Genomic DNA, 21,279 nt, shown 5'->3' with positions numbered 1-21,279 from the left:
AGATAACATATCACCTTTGAACTCAAGAAGGGTTTTGGTCTTAAAAACATAGTCTTTGCAGTTGAGATAACACTGTCATGTTCTGGTATAAATACTGTGTGTAAATGTTGGGGGCTCTGTTTCACTGGCTAACCTCAGTGTCAGGGTCTTCAAATGCTGAATGTCTTTGAACCATAACACTTGTTACATTGAAAAATACCAGTACTGACAAGAAAAAATGTCGGTAAATATTTCAGGAAACCCGGAAATTGTGGCTTCTTCTTCTGATAATTCACAAAAGCACAATGACATCTTAAAACGTAAGTAAGTAAGTAAGTATCATTAAATGCATGTGAATGTTCTCAATTTTTGTTTATATATATTGTTTATATATATATATATATATATATATATTTTTTTTTTTTTTTTGTTTCTTTGTCATAGAACCCACCGCTGATGACCTTGATGATTTCATCTTGACACAATCAGATTATGGTAAGTAAATGTTAAATGCAATAATATATATATATATATATATATATATTATAGTTAACCCTTGACAATGTTTCAATTTATAGATTTGATGAGAGAGGTAAACCCGAATGATCAAGTTGGAGGATTCAGCGGCTGGAATAGACACTCTAAATTGAGAAGGCGAATTATCTCCAAACAAGAAAAACTCGCAACTACATCTGAACTTTCTTCTGTGTTAAATCTATAAATTGAAACATTGTCAAGGGTTAACTATAATATATATATATATATATATATATTATTGCATTTAACATTTACTTACCATAATCTGATTGTGTCAAGATGAAATCATCAAGGTCATCAGCGGTGGGTTCTATGACAAAGAAACAAAAAAAAAAAAAAAATATATATATATATATATATATATATAAACAATATATATAAACAAAAATTGAGAACATTCACATGCATTTAATGATACTTACTTACTTACTTACGTTTTAAGATGTCATTGTGCTTTTGTGAATTATCAGAAGAAGAAGCCACAATTTCCGGGTTTCCTGAAATATTTACCGACATTTTTTCTTGTCAGTACTGGTATTTTTCAATGTAACAAGTGTTATGGTTCAAAGACATTCAGCATTTGAAGACCCTGACACTGAGGTTAGCCAGTGAAACAGAGCCCCCAACATTTACACACAGTATTTATACCAGAACATGACAGTGTTATCTCAACTGCAAAGACTATGTTTTTAAGACCAAAACCCTTCTTGAGTTCAAAGGTGATATGTTATCTAAGAAACAGACGTAACTGCCCCTTCCTGACATCGCCCCTAACAGTTGGGATATAGAATAACTGTAACCCTGTAACTCTAAGATGAAAAAGTAAAATGTTTTTAGAAAAGCTACAGGTAACTAAAATTATCATTCCTTTTTCCTAAAATGGAGTCTCTCATGATTCAAAAAACAAACACATCATTGCTAGTCAATTTGTAACTTGGAAACAGTATACTGATGTTCTTTTTTTTTCTGTTAATCTGATATTCGTCTTACCTATTTCAGCTGCCTATGTTTTTAAGACCAAAACCCTTCTTGAGTTCAAAGGTGATATGTTATCTAAGAAACAGACGTAACTGCCCCTTTCCTGACATCGCCCCTAACAGTTGTAACCCCCTGTAACTCTAAGATGAAAAAGTAAAAATGTTTTTTAGAAAAGCTACAGGTAACTTAAATTATCATTCCTTTTTTCCTAAAATGGAGTCTCTCATGATTCAAAAACAAACACATCATTGCTAGTCAATTTGTAACTTGGAAACAGTATACTGATGTTCTTTTTTTTTTTTCTGTTAATCTGATATTCGTCTTACCTATTTTCAGCTGCTTTTCCAGTATGTTGACGCAGAAGCTGAAGGTTTTTCTCGTTCCATCGATGTAGTGAAGCACAATTTTTTTTTATTTACTTTTTTAGGTCTTTTCTATTTTGAACGGATTTAGACTGGCTCATATATTCAACAAATAGGTCCTGCTGTAAAGCAAAAATTAACTTACAATTCTGTCAGGTTACACAGTTCCTTTATTAGGATTTCATGTGATAGGTCAACATTAAGTTGATTATACCTTTAAAAATATAAAAGGATGCATGTCTTTTTTTTGTTGTTTTGTTTTTTAGATGTATTAACGCCTGAAAAAAACATACAGATTATTAATAACACCCTTAAACACACCCCTGTGTGTTTTAATTGGCTCATTTAAGGCCTTCCCCGTAACACCCTTAAACACACCCCTGTGTTTTAATTGACTCATTTAAGGTATCGCCCCTAATGACGACAACCAATCAACATCCACTGTTACGCCCCTTGGACACACCCCCCCTGCCCACATGGCAACCACATGGCGCCCATATGCCCCCCACCGGAAGTCCCGCCCTCACCGGAAGTCCCGCCCACCTGTCAAAATGTTTGATGGAAGGGTGCACTTAAATTCTCTCTCATGTCTTGATGCAAAGGGTTTTTCTTTACTGAAGGCAAACAGATATCAGCTAATAATAAGCTAATAGTCGGATCTCTCACCTGATCCTCCTGAGCAGTTAGCTTGAACAGATTGTTGTGATTGTCCAAAGCAGACTGGTTGTTGTTTTGTGCTTCCATGTTGACACACACGCACCTGCAACAAATAGCACTTAATTTGTAACAGTCACAGAACATTGTTATTTTACACGAAATTACAAAACACACAATGCACTATAAATTATCAGAGGACAGCTTAGTTAGATTGTGTAAGAGATCAAACACTGACATCTACTGTATCTCTGTCTAGGTTTTCCTGCTTTTATCTGCCTTTTACTCTCTTAAACCCCCCCTGTGCAAATAATTATACACACAACAATAATTTTTGTTTTGACAGAAGTAGAATCACTGGTGAATATGAACACATAGATCTGTTGTTCTCAGTCTTCTCACTGACACTCTCTGCTAACACTGAAACCATAATGATTTAGTTCTTAGCAGGAGCAGCCCAGTCTCCCAGTATTCAATCTGATATCAAGTATCCAGACTTTCAGGGAATGCTCACACTCTCCCAGGCTTAAATATGTTTTCAGAGAGACCTCCGTAGAAAAATGTGTAACAGCTTCAAAACATTTTTAAAATGAATGACTAATTTGCAACTGTTAAAGATGTATATGTTTTAATAATACAAGTCTGAGGCTAAAGCTAAAGACTGCCAATAAGCATCTGTGATATTGAAATGTTGGGACCCCTGCCATGAAGTGAAACATGGAAGAACATGGACTCTGAACTGCACACTAAGGCCTGGATTAACTTCTGTATATTTCAACATCACACTAACCTATTCCTAACACAGCCCAGGAAGAGGAGGAGTCAGAGCTGGAACCTCTAACCCAAGGGCACATTCCTCTCTCTGCTCAGTCTTATTCCAGCTGTGGACAGTAGTTAATAGATGGATCAGACTCCGCTTCAGCGTCCTTGAAACTCATGGCCCAGAAAGGGTTCTACTTTAAAGAATCCTTGGATCCAAAAGTGACTACAATCACGCTGATCGTATGCAACAAAGTTAAGTAAAGATTTGTTGTTTAACTATGCAGCATTCATTCATAAAAAGGGAGTAATAAGACAAGCTCAACTTGACTTTTCTTCTAAGGCCTCCGTAAGCAGCCCTAATTGAAGCGGATTTCCCCCACGGCCTGGAGAAGAGGTCAACTGGACCACAACATCGCAGGCCTTCCTGGATTGTAGCGAGAGCTACTCAGCTGCACTGCTGCCACTGAAGTTGTCACAACATGCCTTTGTTGTCCAGTTCAGTCCACCTGTGGAGGACTGGACAGCTTTGCTTCCCTTAACTCGTTGCCCGGAAACCTTTTCCTTAGCACGGTTTACGTAAGAGGTAGTGTTTGGGCAGAGAAGATTGGTTTAGAATAAAATAATCTAAATAATGTTTGTTCAAAGACGTTTGGTTTCGGTTTGTGTTGAGAAACCACAGTTAATTGCTAGCAGACTAGCTACACAGCTAATGATGTGTTTTGTGTTGTGTAAGACAAACGTTTGTGTTCTGTAAGACAAACTTTATTTAAAGGGTTGTTTAAAATCACAGACTGGCCATAACACACAGTCAATGCCTATGCATTTTGATTATTTTATTAATGGTATTTTAAAGATACAGGAGCAACAGGCTTCCCTTTTTGTTAGCTGAAACCACTAACGGCTAAGGTTAAACACTCGCTGCCATCTTATGAATCGATCAGATTCGTGTTACTGTCTTTAAGTGCCTCTGAAGGTTCAGGTCTGAGTCCATCACTACACCCAGGTTTTGAGCCAGATTGGTGGTTTCTAGCTGTATTAACTGAAGCTGTGTGCTCTTTTAATTTTAAATGCTCTGCCTTTGGTCCAAAAATTATTACTTTAGTTATGTTTTGACCCATCCATCCATTGATTTACTTCAAGCATTTAACAAGTGTTTGAATGGGTTCATAGTCACCTGGTGACATCGTAACGTATAGCTGTATGTCATCTGCATAGTTATGATAACTTACGTTGTTGTTTATTAAAATCTGAGTTAGGGGAAGTATGTAGATATTGAATAGAAGGGGCCCTAAGATGGACCCTTGGGGAACGCCACATGTGATTTTTGTGTTCTCTGATGTAAAGTTACCTACTGACACAAAAAAGTCCCTGTCCTTCAAGTAGGATTTAAACCAGTTGAGTGCTATAACAGAAAGGCCAACCCAGTTTTCCAGGCGCTCTAATATAATGGAGTGATCAATAGTGTCGAATCCTGCACCAAGGTCCGAATTTACCAGCACTGTGGTTCTTCCACAGTCTGCATTTATACGGATGTCATTGAACACCTTGACAAGAGCAGTCTCTGTACTGTGGTGAGCATGAAGCCTGACTGGAAGACATCAAAGCTGCTGGTCATTGTTAGGAAGTTGTTTAACTGCTGAAACACAGCTTTTTCAATAATCTTACTGATGAAGGGGAGGTTTGAGATAGGCCTGTAGTTCTGTAGTAGCAGCTTGTCCAAATTGCTCTTTTTCAATAGAGGTTTTTATAATTGCTGTTTTTAGGGCCTGGGGGAAAACACCTGAGAAAAAGGATGTGTTTATTATTTGGGTTAAATCAGATGTTGTTACAGGCAAAGCTTTCTTAAGGAAAGCTGTGGGTAAAACATCGAGACAGCAGGAAGAAGAGCTTAGTTGGTGTACAATTTCTTATATGTTTTGGTAGTATATTTGGTGAAATTGGGAAATTTGTCAAAATCAGTTCTAGTTGGAGACAACTTTGGTACTGGAGTTGAAATGGATGTGCTGACTGCTCCTCTGATCTCCTGCGTTTTTTCAATGAAGTAGTTAGCAAATTCATTGCAGGCCCTGGTAGAGTGGAGTTCAGATGCTACAGTGATAGGAGGGTTTGTTAACCTGTCGACCGTGGCAAATAATGCATGAGCATTGTTTATGTTTTTGCTGATGATCTCAGAGAAGAAAGATTTTCTCACATTTTTCAGTTGTAAATTATATCTCTGGAGTCTCTCTTTATAAATGTTATAGTGAACCTGGAGTATAGTCTTTTGCCACCTGTGTTTAGATTTTTGACACTCCTATTTTTCACTTCTGACTGGTGGAGCACTTCTCCATGGAGACTTTTTCTTCCCAGAAATGACTTTCACTTTAATTGCAGCAATTGAATCAATGATGTCCAAGATTTTAGAATGAAAGTTATCTACCAGCTTATCTACAGTGTTACAGGGCAAAGTGGAGTGAATCTGGTTAAAGGTTTCAGCAGCACCGTCCTTAAAGATGTGTTTTCTTATCATGTCTCTTTGGCTAACTGAGCCATTGGAGATGATGCTTTCAAAAATAACAGAAAAGTGATCAGATAGGGCAACATTAGTTACAGACACCTTGGAAATGTTTAGACCGAATGATTATTTAATAAAATATTAAATAATATAATTATAATCACAACAGAAAGATTAAGTATTTTATGGAAAATCTATATTAACAAGTTTGATTTTTCTTTAGTTACCATTACCAAGCTTTAATGATTTATTTTGACCACAACTTGTTGCTAAGCCTGTCAAACTGAAACTTGTTGAAACATTACAAGTATTATTTCACTCCAATAAGTCATTAAGCATTTATTCTTGTACTGGGCTACTCTTATCTCTACTTATACAGCTTAAATCTAGTAACCAAGCGTTAATGCCCTTCCTAAGCTCATGTTGAATCTGAGGACCAGATGTGACAGCTGTTAAGCTGCTAATAATTATGTTACATGAGGACTGTGTTGAAGTTGCATTAAAGGCTGGGAAATCAATGAAAACAAAGCCACTCTGACTAGGGGATCTAATATATTAAGTTGAAAATAAGCTGTGTAGAACAACGTTCACCCTGGCAAATTGTATTTTATAAAATCAATTATTTATGTCAAATCATCATCCAGACATTCAGTAAAAAGGACTTGTTGTATAATGTAGTTAATAAACGCTTCATTAATACGAAATGAATTGGTATAACTTTTAAACACTGAAATTTAAGGCCGCAGGGACCAGTTTAAATGCTGAGTGCTGAATTTAAATACTTGTCTTATTTTGGTATTTCAGGTTTACCAAATGGACAGTTTTGCTGTACAAAAAGAATATTTTAAAATGATATCCTAATTACGTGATTGACTTTAGAAAGACTGTATCTTTGAACAAAGTAAACAGGTCATATCGATGGAAAGGAACCTGTGTTTGTGTGACGCTTAACCACTTTGATTATTTGTAAGAGGGCACCGGTGGGTGGATGTGTGTGTGTGTGTGTGTGTGTGTGTGTGTGTGTGTTTGTAGAAGTAAGTGTGTTTGTGGTGAGTGAGGATATGTGAATGAATTTGTCACTTGGAGGTGCCGAGTTGTTTGAATGTCAAGAAGGACAGAAAAAGCACTCAGTGCCAAGAGCAGCAAGGCTCAGGTAGTTTCAACTCCTGATGGCCACCGCAGCCTCAGGCAGCCATACGCCAGACACAGAGGAAGGTCGGCAGTGAAGTACAGGAGCAGCAGGCCCCAGGCCAGAGGCATAGGGAGAGACGTAGGGCGACAAAGCCCTGAATCAGCACCTCGGTAACATCCGCCAGCATAGACCAAGCCCAGAACCTGTTTACCCCGGCTGCCTGGAAGGCAATGGAGGAAGGTCACTATACCATCCTGTCTAATGAGGTAGCCGCTGGTAGGGGGATATGAAGGGATGCCCACAAGAGCTCAGTTATACTCGAGCTTCGGGGTGTCACGCAGGGCTCCACTGACAACACACAAGTCTGAAGACGTGCTGTAGGTGTTTATACTTCTCGCTGACATCACTGCAGTCTTTTCCGAAAACACAGGGGGCAGTATGATAACCAGTGGAAATGTAGTAAAAGAGAAGAAGTACTTCACATAACACCAAAAATGTGTGGCAATTTGCTTAACCTTTTCCTTAAGTAGTTGTCCATTTCCATCTTAAAGTGTTTCTGACACAGCTTCCTTTGATTTTATATTGTATTAATTGTAAACTGGGGTTTATTTCATAATAGGAAGGAAAATTGATTCATCTATATTAGACAGTGTCCTGTATATTTTAGACGTTAATTTTGGGGGTGAGTTTTAGGAACTCTAGTACACTTGATGGCATTTGTAACCCAAAGTTTTTAGGCCTAAATTTATTATAATTATAGAATTAATTTGTTGATATTCTAAAAATGTATTCTTGTCCATCTCATATTGTATAATTAATCTTAAATGGGATGAACTGAATTCCTTCAAATATACGTTCCAGGTATTCAATTCCTTTACTCCTCCAATCTGGAAAGGTTATCATATTATTTTTGTATAGGATGTCAGGGTTGTTCCAGACAGGTGTGCGTCTGCATGGGATTAGTGAAGACATTTTTAGATGTTCCAACCATGCTATCGGAGAGGTGCTGATATTGAGACTTACATGTAGTTTTATATTTAATCTAATAAATGGTAGATCTGAAATCTTAATATTATTGCATAATGTCTGTTCTACATCTAGCCAGAGTTCATCTAGAGGACTGTTGGCTAAGAAGTAATGATGAAAGTTTGTCAGATCTAGTCCTCCTTTATCTTTGGTCTTTTGTAGTGTTTTTAAGCTAATAGAGGGGGTTTATCTTTCCAAAGAAATTTAGTGATGGAGGAGTCCAGAGATCAAAACCAGTCAAATGACTGTTTATTTGGGATCATTGAGAATAAGTAACTGATTTTTGGCAAGACCATCATTTTTATTGAAGCAACTTTGCACATGAGTGATATGGGTAGAGATTTCCATCTAGCGAGATCATCTATCACTTTTTTTAAAAGCAGGATATGGTTTAGTTTTGTTAAGTCTGCCAATCTAGGAGAAATATTAATACACAAATATGTAATATTTCCTGACTGTAGTTGTGTATTAAGGGAATTGTGGAAAGAACAATTAATTGTAAGAACTGTCGATTTTAACCAATTTATAGAATAATCCAAAATTCTTGAGAAATAATTTCTCAATCCATTTCCCTGAGGGACAGAGGTTTGCGAATGCTGGAGAATAGTAATACATCATCTGCATAAAGACCTATTTATGTTCAATATTCATGCATTTTATGCCTTTAATATTTTTAGTTTGCCTGCTTGCTGCCGCTAGTGGTTCAATAAAAATAGCAAATAATGAGGAGGAAAGTGGGCATCCCTGCCTGGTGCCCCTTTGAAAGTAGAATGTTTGGTTAATTGTCCTGATACGTGCCGCTGGGGAATTGTATAATATTTTAACCAGTTTATGAAAGAGTTTCTAAAACTAAATTTAGTCAAGGTTGCAAACAAGAATTTCCAGTTAACTCTATCAAATGCTTTTTCTGCATCTAGAGATAATATATTGTTCTCAATATTTTTACTGTAGGAATAGTTTATTAAATTAAGTAATCTACCTGAATTTGTGGATGAATGCCTCACCTTTATAAAACCAGTTTGGTCAGAATGTATTATGAGAGGAGTTCCCTTTTCTATTCTTTTTGCGAGGGCTTTACAGATTATTTTGAGATCAACGTTAATAAGGGATATGGGATGGTAGCTGGTAGGAAGTACTGGGTCTTTTCCTGGTTTTAACCGGAGAGTGATGTTGGCAGAATTTATATTTGGCGAAAATATGCTATTATCTTCGGTTTCCTGCAACATTCTTTGGAATATTGGAACCAAAATATTCCAGAATTCTTTGTAGAATCCATCTGGGCCTGGAGCCTTTTAATTGGACATGCTTGTGAGAGCTTCTTGGATTTCGGCTGAAGTCAGTGGCAGATCTAGCTAGATGTACCACTGTTAGATCTTCTAACAGTTTAAGGGTTTCTTCTAATTCCTTAAGACATTTGTTTTCCTTTTTCTTCGTATGTGATGAGAATTAGATTATTTTACCTCATCACTGCAGTGTTCCATATATTCCTAACAGAGCACTTTGTTCTCAGACTGCATGTTTAATGGTGGTTCCGAGACTCTCTAGAAGTACAATGGGAGGCAGATCCTTTAGTTATCAGGCTCCTCTCCTGTGGAACCAGCATCCAGTTTTAGTCCGTGAGGCAGACACCCTGTCTACTCCTAAGGTTAGACTTAAAACTTTCCTTTTTGATAAACTTATAGTTAGTGGCTTAGGTTATCCTGATCTATCTCTGTAGTTATGCTGCTATAGGCTTAGGCTGCTGGAGGACATAATGACCACTTTCACTCTCTTCACTACATTCTCATACTACTCTCCGATTTTGCATTATTTGCTGTTATTTCAGCTTTTAACTTTATGTTCTCTCTCTTTTCTCTTCCTAGAAGCTACACCTGGCCTGACTCTGTGTCTACCTGTGACACCTTTCTGGAGGGGGGCATCGTCCAAGCTTCTGCTGGCAACAACTTAATGCTCACCCTCTACCAATGATCCACTTGGCCCTGTCTTTCTGTGTTTAACCTTGTCTCCTAAACATAGCTACTGACTGAGCTTCTACTGTGACTAACTCTATGTGCTCTCTTTCAGACTCTAACCTTGAAAACTGGCTCAGAGTTTATCTGTTCTTTCTTTCTAGGTGAAACAACTAAAGGAGCTACATCCATTAACATTTACTTTTCCTTCCCATAGAAAGTACTCCTGGATCAGTTCTTCTGTGTTCTTTTGTGTCTCTGCTCTGTTCTCTCAAACCCCCAGGCGGTGGTGGCAGATGGCCGCTCACACTGAGCCTGGTTTTGCAGGACGTTTCTTCCTGTTAAAAAGGAGTTTTTTTCTCTCCACTGTCGCTTCATGCATGCTCAGTATGAGGGATTGCTTCAAAGTCAACGCCAGTGACTGTCCACTGTCTCTACATGCTCATCCAGGAGTGAATGCTACAAGTCACTGACTCGATGCAATCTGCTGGGTTTCCTTAGACAGAAAAACTTTTTATCCAATTTGAATAAATAACTAACTTTGATTGCACTGTTCAATGGTTAGGATTAATTGGAATGTATGTACCTGACTTTCTGAAGTGCCTTGAGACGACATGTGTTGTGAATTGGCGCTATATAAATAAACTGAATTAAATTGAAAATTCCCTGCCTCCCAGAGAACAGATGTTGATGTCTCCAGGAGGTCCAACAGGAATAAAATGTCTATATCGACATAGTAAATTAGAAAATGCTTTGCAGTCCGGACAAAACGCTCTCTGGGTCCAGATTTGGACCTGAATCCGGGGTTTGGGGACCCCTGCTGTACAGCATTAATCAATTTTTTAGGCCAGCCCTAGGAAGGAGTAGTCACAACTGAAATCCTCGTAATGTCAGAGTATAAAACTCTGGGACACAGCAGAATTCTTTCTCTATCTTGCTTCCCGCCATTAGAGCAGCATAAGAGGCAACGTGTGTGAGGGTCTAAACCTCGACTCCATTTCTTCAAAGAATCCTTGGATCCAACATAAAACATGGTCAGCTGCCTACCAGCCGAAAATATAATTACAGATTCCCCAAAAAAGACATTGCCAAGCGGTTTCCTTTCTGCTGCCCTGGGAGAAGACGGCATAGGATTCGCAGCCATACCCACCTGCCACATGTGTTAGCCATGCCGAGGTCCCCCCAAATGGCTACAGTGATCGCCAACCGCCCTGCCACACAAACAAGCAGCCATACTAAGCCGCCACCTTCGCTAAGCCCCTTGAAGCCCTTTGGACCTTATTCACTCCTGTTCATCAAATCGGTTCAGGTAAGAGGTGGTGTCTGGACAGAGAGAATAAGTTTGGGATAACACAACCTAAATATTGTTTATTCAGTGGTGATTGCTTTTGTTTGTGGTTTAAAAAGTTAAACTATTTGAGTGCTAGCAGTCTACTTGCCGAACTAATCCTAATGGCTATTAAGCCTTTAGTTGTGCATTAAAGTTCCAACAAACTTTACTTCAATGAGTGGTTTAAACACAGATCGGCCGTAACGTGGCGCCAGTAATCGTGTGCACTTTAATATTTATATCAATGGTAGTTAAAAGGTACAAGTGTGACTTAAAGGATTGGTGAATAACCTTTCCTGTTGTTAGCCTAAACCGTTAACCTCATTTTGTAGCCCACCCAAAATCATGCACTGAGGGCTAATCAACACAGCATTAAGAATCAATTGTCAAAAAGTTTACTGAATTTTAAATTGGCAAATCATTCTTTAAAACATTATTTTAATAAAATTATGTTTTATCTATCCTTTTGACCCTTTTTTTCTTTGATCTAACCTTGAATTGTGAATTGGTTTTTTTAACACATGTGAATTGTTCTTAATTAGTTTTCAGATAAATTTGACCTCATGTCATGATTTGATGTTTTGGGTCTTGTCTCTAATCATGATTGTTTATGTTTACCAGGTGGTGTTTAGTTCATTCCTTTAGGTTATTTGCTCTGCTTATGGTGCATTTTAGTTCTGTTACTTTTAGATTTATCTTTTGGTTTCATTGTCATTATTTCTCTGTTTAGTTCCTGTCATGTTTTGTTTCTAATCTCTGCCACTGCCTCCATAATCAGCTTCTTTCGGTCCATCTGCTTCATGCTTATTAGTCTCACTGCTTTTACCTGTGTCATGCTCAATATATACTCTTCTTTTCTGTTTACTCCTTGCTGGAGAAGATTGTTTGCCATGCCAAGCCTGTCTACGACACGCACCACACACCTGACGCCTCATTTCCAAACTTCTCAAAATAAACCTTTGTTCTTAAACATAAATATCCAAACTGAACTGTGTAATCAATTAATCATTTTTATTGGTTTCCCTTGCCCTTTATAAGTAAATTCAATTTTGCTTGGTAGTATTAGTTGAAGAGGTACTAGCCTAGTTAAATAGTTTGTTATACCATGCCATATTGGGCTGGTTTTCATAGGACAATTCTTGACAGACTGAAAGTTGTATGGCGAATGATTCCTGATCACGTGGTGCACTGATTTATTAGTCTGACTGAAAATTTTATAGATTAACTTTCTTCATAATTTTGTTATTAATGGTTAATTATCATTATTAATTGTTGCTAAAGGTCAAACAAACAATCATAATTGCACAACATGTATACAACTGCGATCTGTGATTTTATTTTCATGATTTAGTTAATTTACCTGATGCGCACTTTAAATAAAGCACGTTGGTACACAAACCCCTTCGCCAAGACCACATCCTAGGAGAAATGTTGGGTCCCCAATTACAAAACAACACCTCTTCCACTGATTGGTTGATTTCATTTTTTGTGCCAAGAAGGGGAAGAACCATCCCATGTTTTTGGCACACTGTTAAAAAGACATTTGTTATGGCTTAACTAAACCTGACAACCTGACACCAGAGATCTTTATAAAGTGGTACTATCTAGCTTGTTATCGACTCAATAAATCAACCCAAGGTTACAGTTTGCAAATATGTTTGTGCTCATCTGAAACAATTATCTGCAAAAAGAGAACCATTCACAGCTAAGAGGTAGGAAGAAAGATGGCCGCAAAAAAAGCAAAAACAAAAAGGCAAAAATTAATCCTCTTATCAATATTGCAGCCATATTTTTATTTCATCAATATAACATATTGCCATTAGTTATTTTATTTTCTCAGCTGTTAAAAGTCCTCTTTGGACTAACTAGTCTACAAAAATCTAAAATATTCATTCTAATGTACCACAAAGGTCTGAAGATGTAAATTGGACATCTTCCAAGAATGTATTCACGTAAAACGTTTTTAGTGATACTAAAAATCCCAAACTGAAGCTGAAGTTGACTGAATCAGTCACTATTTCTGCTTCATAGTGTATAGGCCCCACAAGGTCGCCCAGTAACCTTCTAATCTGGGAAATACGTTGGCTAATAGAATCTGATTGTGATGGCCACACCTGCAGCCACACAGTTGGTAACCAACACCTTTTCACTTTGAGTTTCTTTGTTTCATGTATACATCATACTCACTGTAGCACAAACATTTAGTTTTGTTTGAGTAATTTCATTTGTTTGGCAACATTGGAATACATCAGTTCTAATTGTAGCGTATATCGTATAATAAATTCTGTCGAACACTTTTTAAAATTTGTTGTAACTATGCGGTAACTATGGAGGACAAAAAAGACGGACTCTGGGTAGTACACTCAGCAGGAAGTGTTGATTTGGTGATACCATGCAGAGCTGCACCATAGGGGAGAACTATGGAGTCATTTGTTCTTGCATAAGTTCTTTGCTTTGTGATTTTTTTTATTTTGTTAATTTTATGTTTAGTTATTATATAGGTTGATTCTTAAACTAACTGGATTTAGTCCCCTTTTTGTTAAAGTAGTAAATGAATGTTTTCCTTCCCCCGTCCTATGTGTGTGTGTCAGTCTGGTCTGATCAGCCAGTAATTAAGCCACCTTTTGTCGTTGTGTGACACATCAGTTCATTTTGTTTGAATAGTTATTTTGAGGTTATATTATGTTATGGCTTGAGTTTAGTTTCTTCCTTTGACCTCTTTTAAGGGCCCTGTATTATTTGTTTAATTGTTGTTAGTTACTTTGGGGAAATAAGGGTGGGGGGGGGCGAGGAATCTGAAAGGGGCAGTTACTAGTTGCCAAAGAGTGACATATCCGGCAGTGGCCTAAATTAGGTTCCATTTGTGCTCGAAGGAATTCATGAATTCTCAGAAAAAGTTCCCCAAAATGAAAGTTCTGACATCTAGAAGCAAACATACTGGCTGCCCTGTGTATGCCCCGGTGATAGGTGACTTTTCAATAGCATTTCTTTCAATCTGAGTGGCATTAAGTTAGTTACACACAGCAGTGTCTGAGGTTCATCAGGAAACACACTGCTATGTTTGTGTTTTATACAGATCAGTGCATTCCAGACAAACTGAAATTCATATGTTTTACTGGACCTGGATCTTCAGCTTTCTCCAATTATTCTGTTTCTGTTATTGTCACCTCCAGACTTGTTGAAAAACGTCAAACTCAACCCTCTCATAATCCATAGATCCAAACCTAAAAGTACAAACTGTGAGAAATCTATAGTAATGCTTAAATGCTACTGTAAATGAGCACATAAACTTCTACAACAATCATACAATTATTAATATAGAGATAAGATTAACTTTATCATCCCTCTATGGGGAAATTAAATAGCTTCAATGGCAGGACAGGTTAAAGGTGCACCTCTAGTAAGGTAATATTAGGAAGGATACATAAATGGTAGAAACAATAATGAATAACCATAAATAAGAATTTAACAAAATTACAAACCATATAGTACAGAATTATTTAAATATTTACACTAAAATGCTTTCAAAAGATAAATCTGAAAAAGCCCAGGCATTCTCAGAAACCACTGTTTGATCCCCGCCCACCCTGCAGCATGCAAACCGTACTGATCACCACAAGCACGAAGCAGTCTGTAGTCAGCAGGTTTCTATTATGCTGTCACATTTTACTCTGAACAACACACGTGCGCCTAAATATTATTTTATATATAGGTCACTCTTGCCTCGCAGAGAAAATTATCTTAATACCTCGACTGTGTAAATGCAAACCCTAAATGCGTTTTTTTAGATCGTAAATGCCCTAAATTCCAGTGGAGTACCTAAATGCTTGCGTATTGTTTTGCTGTTGTAGACTGTCACTTCATGCCCATTGTTTCAAATCAGATAACAGTAGCATACAATTTAGCGCCCTAAGCGAATAATCCACAACACGATCTGTCAACACGTTAACTCTGCGAGGACCCTGCTAGCTAGCTGCATGTCTTACCTGAGAGGAGCCCGTCCTGCTTCCAGAGAACTTGAAATGTCGGCAGTTTACATTGGTCCTAGTTGTCCAATTCTTTACGCCACAAATATCTCCCGCTCAGGCTCCGTGTTTGGCTGAACGCGTGGCTGCGTTGCCCCACACGCTGCTGCGAAGGTTGCAAACTTTCTGAATGAAAAAGTTTATGAGGTAAGTGATTGGGAGGAAATATGACAAGCGTTTCCTCCAAACTAGCTCAGATGTTGCCGCTCCCCTTCTCTTCTGCCAGCATGTGATAGGGGGCTCTAAACACTCCTATAGGAAAAACGGATACAATTCAGCGTAATTTGGAGAAGTATAGAATAACTATTACTCACTAGTCAAAGCTATAAAATGCAAATGTGTCGATTATTTAAACCCTTCCCCAAAAAGTAAGTAAGACGTCATTTTTGTATTTAGTTTTTAAAAAACTGAAACTTATACATATATTCCTTATGATGATTATGGCACAGAGCTCATAAAAACCCAAAATTCAGTCACTCATAAATTTAGAATATCACATTAGACCAGGGCGCAACTACCTACCCTACTTTCTGAGGGGTATGAAGACATTACAGGCACCCCCAACCTCCCCCTCACTCTTAGACCCTCATCTTCCAACTCAGCCAGATTTTTTTTATATCACCGTCTATAAAGCTTATTTATTGATGGACTCGGAATATACAAGACAAGACTTCATCCTCAGCAAGTGAGACAACATTGGAAATAACTGCAGAACCTGATTTGTGTTTGGACTGTTTTGATCCTGTGGACCTTCCTGAGTTATCAGAAATATTAGCTTCATCTAAACCTTCAACTTGTATGTTAGACACAATCCCAACCAAATTATTTAAGGAAGTGTTCCCTCTGATTACCAGACCCATTTTAGGTATGATTAACCTATCTTTAGTAAATGGATATGTACCACAGGCTTTTAAGTTAGCTGTAATTAAACCTTTACTTAAGAAACCTCCGATTGATCGAGATGACTTGAAAAATTACAGACCTATATCCAATCTTCCATTCTTATCTAAAATTCTTGAGAAAATAGTTGCTAATCAAATGTGTGAGCATTTATACAGCAATGATCTGTTTGAAGAGTTTCAGTCAGGTTTCAGAGCTCATCATAGCACTGAAACAGCTCTGCTGAAAGTCACTAATGATATTCTTATGGCCTCAAATAATGAACTTGTGTCTGTACTGGTTCTGTTAGATCTCAGTGCTGCATTTGATACAGTCGACCATAATATTCTCTTTAAAACACTGGAATATGTTGTAGGGAACAGCGCTAGGCTGGTTTAAATCTTATCTGTCTGACAGATTCCAGTTTGTTCATGTAAATAATGAATCATGTTTAAACTTCAGGGTTAATTTTGGAGTACCACAGGCAGGGACGTGCACAGATAGACGCTAGGTAGTGCTAGAGCACCTGCCATTTTATCCTTTGGAGAAAAAAGTGCCCTCCTGAAATCTTTTTTTTTCTTTTTTTACAGTGTATATTGTGGGGCCCAAGGTGAAATTTCTCAATTTAAAGGCCTATAATACCAGTGCCCCACATTTTGAAATCACCCCCACCCCCCTCCCTTCGCCAGCACTCGTTCGTGTCCTGGCTTGTGTGTCTCTCAGCGGAGACAGGCTGCGTGCAGAGCGGAGAGTTGGACCTGCGCTGGTCCAGCTTACATCTTCTCTCCTCTCCTCTCCTCCCCTCCGCTGTCAGATTGAGCCCTGCCCTGCTGACAGGCCAGCTAACCATCCAGGAAACAAACAAAACGAATATAGTTGCTTCTTAAACTTCAGATGAAAAACTTAAAACTTCACCTGCCACCATTTTATCTAAATAGAACAGGCCAATCAATGACATACCTTTACCCGCCATGTCTTCTATGGCCGCCACCAGGCGCCAGGAGAATGTCTACGTTTTAACTCTTAGATTAAATTAGAAGAAAAATATCAATTCTAATCTATCTCACAGATGTACGTATTACATTTGCTATTATGGTCCATGATGACTTCTGTTTTTTTTTTTATTGCAAATATGGCCAAATAAGCTGGTTAACATTACAATTCATACACAACTAAAATACCTTTAATAAAGTTCAGTAAATGTGGGGCATGTAGGCTAAGTTGTATTTTCTACTTCTGTGTGTGTAAAAATGATGATGTGATCAGAATATTATATTTTCTAAATAGCAGACATCAGTTCTCAGGACTTGTAATCTCATTCATTTTTATTCTCTAAGAATAATTTCTGTCATATATCACACTGGCTACTTGCAGAAGTATAGATGATTCTTCTTATGATCATATTCTCTGATGTTGGTTTCATTTTGACTATAAAGATTTTACAAAACATTTTCTGGGTATATTTGATTTATGGTGTAGAATGGTCACTGGTTACTGAAGATAACTCATTTAGTGTGACCTACCTAGTAAATTTGGCAGTGTAACCTGCTTTGCTACAGCATAAGGTTATTTGGTGCTGAAGAAATTTTGTGATAAAAGTACAGAATAATATGGTCAAGACAAACACGTTGTGTTCAGTGTGTAAAAAGAAAAAAAAATGAAGGATAACGTAAGTTTCAAATTTGACTCAGGAAGTTTAGGTTGTGAATCAGTAATCTAAATTTAAATCAGTCTATGATAATTTTGTTGCCTTATTAATCTTAAGAATTCTGTCAAATGAATTCTTGTTTTGAGGTTTTTTTTCCTGAGTGGTCATTTCCCTTCAACCCACAGGACAGTTTGTTTTGGGGGTGCTTAGTAATACATAAAAATTATGTTCATGTTGTGCCTGTAATAAATCTCACACTACAAAGGCAACCAACAACTCCTTGTGCCGCACAAGGTAACCTTTTTTTCCACTTGAGCACCTGCCCCCCAAAATGTCTGTGCTGTGCACGCCACTGACCACAGGGTTCAGTACTTGGGCCAATTCTCTTTACTATATATATGCTTCCAATAGGTAAAATTATCTGGCAGTATAGAATAAATTTTCACTGTTACGCTGATGACACTCAACTTTACTTATCCATGAATCCTGATGAGTCCAACCAGTTAGACTACAAGCATGTCTTGAAGACATAAAAACTTGGATGACTGTCACGGTGTGACATGTTGGTTTTTGATTTATGGTCTCTTGTGGTTTATTTTGCCTAGATGTTTTTATTTTGGTTTGTAAATACCTCTGGAAATAAAATCTGAAGACTCTTACAAACATGCTGCTCCCAAGCTCTTGTCTGCGCTTTGGTCTGATCCGAACACAGAACCTGACATTTTCTGCTTCTAATTTCAGACAAGACAGAAGTTGTCGTCTTTGGACCGGAGTCTTTAAAAAAGAAACTGCTTAGTCAATCACTTAACCTGGATGGCATTAAATTGACCTCCGGTAATAAAGTAAAAAACCTTGGTGTTATTTTTGACCAGGACATGTCATTTAAATCCCATATTAAACAGGTTTCTAGGATTTCCTTCTTTCATCTCCAGAACATTGCCAAAATTAGAAATATCCTATCCAGGAGTGATGCTGAAAAAACTAGTCCATGCATTTGTTACTTCAAGGCTGGACTATTGTAATTCTTTACCATCAGGATGTCCACAAAATGCAGTTAAAAGCCTTCAGCTGATTCAGAATGCTGCAGCAAGAGTTCTGATGACAATTAAAAAGATAGATCATATTTCTCCTATTTTAGCATACCCTTCATTGGCTCCCTGTTAAATCCAGAATAGAATTTAAAATTCTCCTCCTCACATATGATCTAGCTCCATCATACATCAGAGATCTGATTGGTCCATATGTTCCTAACAGAGCACTTCGTTCTCAGACTGCAGGTTTACTGGTGGTTCCTAGAGTCTCTAGAAGTATAATGAGAGGCAGATCCTTTAGTTATCAGGCTCCTCTCCTGTGGAACCAGCTCTCAGTTTTGGTCCATGAGGCAGACACCCTGTCTACTTTTAAGGCTAGGCTTAAAACTTTCCTTTTTGATAAAGCTTATAGTTGGTGGCTTAGGTTATCCTGAGCTATCTTCCTTATTTTTTTACCTCTGTCTTCTTCCCTCCCTGTTGGATGGAGTAAGGGGGAGTCAGGTTTAGCCTAAACCGGCTCAGTTATGGTTGAGGTGCAAACACACCCTCCATTTCTGCTACCTGTATGACCCACTCTCTTTTCCAATGGTTATGGTCAATCTGACAGAGAGAGGTATCGCAATCGTTGTGGTTTTTAGTATAACAATGACCATCAGTGGGCTCTAGATGGACAAACTGTCTGCTTTTAAGGCTAGGCTTAAAACTTTCTCTCTCCTAGACATGGCAATTGACTGAGCTTCTACTGTGACTAACTCTATGTGCTCTCTTTCAGACTCTAACCTTGAAAACTGGCTCAGAGTTTATCTGTTCTTTCCTTTTAGGTGAAACAACTAAAGGAGCTACATCCATTAACATTTACTTTTCCTTCCCATAGAAAGTACTCCTGGACCAGTGCTTCTTTGTTCTCTTTGTGTCTCTGCTTTGTTCTCTCAAACTCAAATTGTTCACCGATGCCTGCTGATACCTGCGGTCCAAAAAATGTTTGAATACTTTTTATCGTTTCCTCAGGAAGTAGGTTTGTTTAAGAGTGAAAAATTCTTCTTCACTCAGGAAAAATTGGTCAAAATGATCCACGTTTTCACAGGGTTATACCTCCCAGACAATTTTTTGTAGAAACTTGAAAATCTTCTCTCCCTGTCTTCTCTCCCTGTCTCCTACGCAGACCCCCGGGCTTAAAAAACTAATTCATGCGTTCATCTTTAGTAGAATTGATTACTGCAACAGTGTCTTCACAGGTCTGCCTAAAACGTAGATCAGACAGCTGCAGTTGATCCAGAATGCTACTGCACCCGTCCTCGCTAGAACTAAGAAAGTGGAGAACATCACCTCAGTTCTAAAGTTCCTACACTGGCTCCCTGTAGCTCAGAGAATAGACTTTAAAATACTTCTGTTAGTCTATAAATCATTGAATGGCTTAGCACCAAAATACATTACAGACTTGTTGTCAGTGTATCAACCACCCAGACCTCTCAGGTCTTCTGGGTCAAATCTACTCTGCATACCCAGAACCAGAACCAAACATGGAGAAGCAGCTTTTAGTTCTTATGCTCCACTAACCTGGAAAAAACACCCAGAAAATTGTAAAAGCGCTGAAAACCTAAGTTACTTTGAATCAAGATTAAACACTTATTTTTTTTTTAGAGTGACCTTTGATTGTGCCATCTAAACATTACTAGTTAAGTTTTCAATCCAACTTTCCTTTCATTTCCTTATCATTTTATCATTATTTTTCATTTTTATCTTTTTTTGTATCATCTTATCATTTTAATTATTCATTTTTATTCCCTTAATTATTTGTGTTTGTTAAATAATATAATTTCCTATTATGTCTCTTTCCCTATTTTCATGTGCATCACTTTGAATTGCCTTGCTACTGAAATGTACTATATACAGGTCCTTCTCAAAATATTAGCATATTGTGATAAAGTTCATTATTTTTCATAATGTCATGATGAAAATGTAACATTCATATATTTTAGATTCATTGCACACTAACTGAAATATTTCAGGTCTTTTATTGTCTTAATACGGATGATTGTGGCATACAGCTCATGAAAACCCAAAATTCCTATCTCACAAAATTAGCATATTTCATCCGACCAATAAAAGAAAAGTGTTTTTAATACAAAAAACGTCATCCTTCAAATAATCATGTCCAGTTATGCACTCAATACTTGGTCGGGAATCCTTTTGCAGAAATGACTGCTTCAATGCGGCGTGGCATGGAGGCAATCAGCCTGTGGCACTGCTGAGGTCTTATGGAGGCCCAGGATGCTTCGATAGTGGCCTTTAGCTCATCCAGAGTGTTGGGTCTTGAGTCTCTCAACGTTCTCTTCACAATATCCCACAGATTCTCTATGGGGTTCAGGTCAGGAGAGTTGGCAGGCCAATTGAGCACAGTGATACCATGGTCAGTAAACCATTTACCAGTGGTTTTGGCACTGTGAGCAGGTGCCAGGTCGTGCTGAAAAATGAAATCTTCATCTCCTTAAA

General features: G+C 37.8%; 1 protein-coding gene across 1 annotated transcript in view; it reads right to left on the bottom strand.

The window, feature by feature from the left end:
* Positions 1-15,434, bottom strand: part of nek6 (NIMA-related kinase 6) — a 29,548-nt gene extending 14,114 nt beyond the window's left edge. The window contains exons 1-2 of the mRNA XM_047372021.1: positions 15,190-15,434; positions 2,523-2,616 (exon numbers count right to left, since the gene is read on the bottom strand). Of these exons, the coding sequence (XP_047227977.1) occupies positions 2,523-2,600 (78 nt within the window). The 5' untranslated portion in view covers positions 2,601-2,616; positions 15,190-15,434. The remainder of the gene's footprint in view (positions 1-2,522; positions 2,617-15,189) is intronic.
* Between the last annotated feature and the right edge of the window lie 5,845 nt (positions 15,435-21,279).

The sequence above is a fragment of the Girardinichthys multiradiatus genome, chromosome 8, assembly GCF_021462225.1.
Source record: "Girardinichthys multiradiatus isolate DD_20200921_A chromosome 8, DD_fGirMul_XY1, whole genome shotgun sequence".
Lineage (NCBI taxonomy): Eukaryota > Metazoa > Chordata > Actinopteri > Cyprinodontiformes > Goodeidae > Girardinichthys > Girardinichthys multiradiatus.
Note: the sequence above shows the minus strand (reverse complement) of the source record. Positions and strands in the feature narration are given on the sequence as shown.